We start from the raw sequence: 3,433 nt of genomic DNA on the forward strand, positions 1-3,433 counted from the left end.
CGTTATCCATTCTTTATTTAGAGGAGGAAAGCGGGGACGAAGGCGCCAGGGCGGCAGAAGCTTGGTTTGGTGTAGAAGGCTTCCAGCCGTACATGTTTGAGCCCTTGCCTCGCAACGCTGCCAGTTCTGTTAGCTCTACGCCTGCCGAAGACACAGACGTCCATCCCTGTGGATACTGGGACGCAACTCAATGGGAAAGGAAAGGATTCTGGTTTCAACCGTTGGGTATATTAGCTGCGACATACGAATCAAGATGCTATGACCGAAAACATGTGATTGACAGATGACCGTTGATATATGATTGGCCGAATTTAGGTGTTCAGGCTGACGAATAACTAACTGTCCTGCCATACCTATGCCTCAGATTTAAGACAAGATTTTTAAAAAATAGAACTTTTCTAACGTCTGGGACAATTTTAGGCACAATACCCAGAAGACTCTCACCTGGTCTTACCTGACACGCACTTCAACAAGTCCGAAACCACTCTGAAGAGGGAGTTAGTGACCCATCAGAACTCCCTAACGACCATATCTGACACTTCAGACTATGTTGCCTGAGGTCAAGTAGTTCTCTAAGAACGAATGGATGGAACAGATAGGGCAGGCATACACAAAGTGGGTCCTGGGGGCCCGCTGTCCTGCAGGTTTTAGAGGTTTCTCTGCTTTAGCACAGCTGATTCTGATGATTGCAGTTCAGCAAAAAAACTGTTAATCAACTATTGATGTAAATCAGCTGTGCTGGAGCAGGAAAACCTCTAAAACTTGTAGGGTAGCAGCCCTCGAGGAGAGAGTTTGGGGATGCCTGATATAGGGTGTGCAGAACTATTACTGTGGAATCTGCGTGGGTCCCACAAGTTCCATCTGAATCACCTTTACTTTATAGGAAGATAGTTTAAGTCAGCAGAAACTGAGTCCACTGAGAGCCACTGCCAGGTGGATGGTTCAGGTCAGGAGCCAGCAAGGTAACCTGTGTCTTCCAGGTGCTGTCAGGTCTGACTCCCTTTGATTTCTGCCTCACAGGTTTAAGGGACTGGTACCTGAGGAACACCTTAGGATCCGCCCACCAGAACCAGGCCAGTGGAAACGTCTCAGCGGCTGCCACCGCTAAGCCAAGTTCCAGTGTCAAAGGTCAGACTGGAGGCGGCGATGCCCTCCAGCGAAGACGTACAGCTCACGGAGTCCTCCAGCAGGCGGGCTATCAGAGCCATCAGTGTGCTGCACCGCATCACAAACAGACACTCCCGCACTCCGCCACTTTCCACGGGCACCCACTGCACGGCAGGTAGGTACCCCATGACCACATCACCCACGATGCACTGCACACGTTCCTGGCAACACTTTCTGTTATAGGAAAAGTGTAGAGCTTACTGCCATCTAGTGGCCAAACTGCCATTCCATCTTACCTACGATTAATGAGATGTTGGGCATAAACAACCAGAAGGCAAAGAGAGGTCAGCCTGCCTCCTCTGAAGGTTCGTCTAGAAACGCCTCCCCTCATTTCTGTCTTTTAGGTCTGTGGATAACTCGCTCTACCAGGACTCCTTTCCCCCACAGAAACAGGAAGTCCCCCTCAGAGACTTTGTGGTGGACCAGCCATCTCCTGGGACGCTGGTCTGATCACCAACCAATGAGAGGAAGGGGCTTAGACCGTTCCCAGGCTTAGGGTTTCAGCAACACGTGATCTGGCAATGATGGTTCCGCTGAACCAGATCCGTGTGTCAAGCAGCAGACCAGCAAACTACAAGCAGATCAACGGGTCATGAAGAATCAGGTCTGTCCACCCGTACAGTCCATGCACCTTAAAGACTAGTTCATCTCGCAGAAACTTCCCCCTGAGGGGGTCCATGGCTGAAGACCATCTGAAAGAGTCCTCCTGGTCCCAAATCAAGGCCCAACTGACCACAGATGGTTTGTCACTGTTGGAGAGAACGTGAAACCTTACAAAGTCCACCAGCTTTTGGTCAAGAAGGAACCCTGCAGCAGGGAGAAAGAGTCTTTCACTTTTTGGAGTTTACTGGACTTCTACAGAAACCGGCCAGACCTTTAGCTCACCGAAAGCTGGAAACTGTTAACTGGTTCTTGTATGGCCACAGCTGGACTGTGGATTAAACGCGGTCCAGGTTCTGGGGTTGCGGCACCAGTCTGATCCTGGTCCTCATCCTTGTTCAAAGCTTCGGCCCCAGCTCTGCTCAGACAATCAGACTTTTTCTAAGCCAGTTGGGGTGGAACATGCACTCCTCCAAAGACTGATCACCAGCTGACATCACCAGCCCCGATCAGGTCAGGTGACTTACCTGGTAAATCCTCAGGTGAGTCCAGACCCGAAGCGTTGGGTAACCTTGCATTTTGGACTCAGATTTCCTGCACTATGAGTTTCATCCTCAAACCAGCAAGACCTGGACCTCAACAGGATCGCCCGGGCCTGGGACTGTTCAGACTAGACGGAACCAGACCTTCTTCAGGGAAACGGGTCTGGTCCTGCAATGAGACAATCCAGATCTACAGCAACCTGGAGGCAACCCTTTTGCGGATCCAGATCCAAAGCCAGATCCAGATTAAATTTTTATCCTGACTCAGGTTCTGGATCCAGTTCCAAGTTCAGGTCATAATCAGGATCCAGGATCCACATCCAGGTTTAGTCTGAAGCAATAAGAGGAGCTTCAAGTTTCAATTGGATCTTTCAAAGACCCGCAGAACCCCAAAAACGATCAGAGCGACAATCAGACGATGATGTCACAGCGTTGATTGATTTTCTTACTGATCAACTGTTTGATCATGTTTTCTACTTATCTTCTGTCATATGATTTTTCTACAAATGTTTATAATTAAAATGCTCCTTAATACAGGAGGTTTACTCTGTTGATAAAAATCCATAGCCTTGTTTGGTTCTACTCACCTGTACTGTTCCACACCTGGGGTCCGTTTCACAAAGCAGGTTTTCTAAATCTGAAATCAGTAAAACTCTGAGGTTTTAGTTTTACATTGAGTTTCCTCAACCTCTGTTTCTGTTGCCATAGCAACATTCTCCTGGGAGCTAACCTGGTCAGGAGCAGGTTTTCCTCATTAAACTCAGTGTCCTCTGTCTTCGCTCTCCTTACAGCCAATCATGATGTTTTATTTCCTGATTTAACCAGAATATTGGAACTCAGAGCGTTGGAGCCAGAATTCAGGCAGACAGACGGAAGTTTTTACGAAAAGCGTTTATTAACTTCTCAGGGATCTGTGGCTCGTCAGCTTGGACTAGATGACTGGAATCTCGTTAGAGGTAGAAACACAGGTTAGTGACCAGGAAGCTCTGGCGGGGGATGATAGCGAGCATGGGAGTCACTAACCTGGTTTTTAAGTTTAGTCCAAGCCTTGAGGTAGTGGTGGAATCCAGTCAGATTATTCGCCACAGCATGTGGCGGATGCCGCCCAGAGAGTTCCAGGACGA

General features: G+C 48.6%; 1 protein-coding gene across 3 annotated transcripts in view; it reads left to right on the forward strand.

Annotated features, from left to right (window-relative positions):
• The window catches only part of LOC107099813 (FERM domain-containing protein 4B-like), a 17,184-nt gene extending 13,751 nt beyond the window's left edge, over positions 1 to 3,433 (forward strand). For all 3 annotated transcript variants that reach the window (XM_015398100.1, XM_015398086.1, XM_015398093.1), the window contains exons 10-11: positions 1,021 to 1,282; positions 1,512 to 3,433. In XM_015398100.1, coding sequence (XP_015253586.1) covers positions 1,021 to 1,282; positions 1,512 to 1,617 — 368 coding nt within the window. In that variant the 3' untranslated portion in view covers positions 1,618 to 3,433. The remainder of the gene's footprint in view (positions 1 to 1,020; positions 1,283 to 1,511) is intronic.

The sequence above is a fragment of the Cyprinodon variegatus genome, unplaced genomic scaffold (assembly GCF_000732505.1).
Source record: "Cyprinodon variegatus isolate N-32 unplaced genomic scaffold, C_variegatus-1.0 Scaffold28, whole genome shotgun sequence".
Lineage (NCBI taxonomy): Eukaryota > Metazoa > Chordata > Actinopteri > Cyprinodontiformes > Cyprinodontidae > Cyprinodon > Cyprinodon variegatus.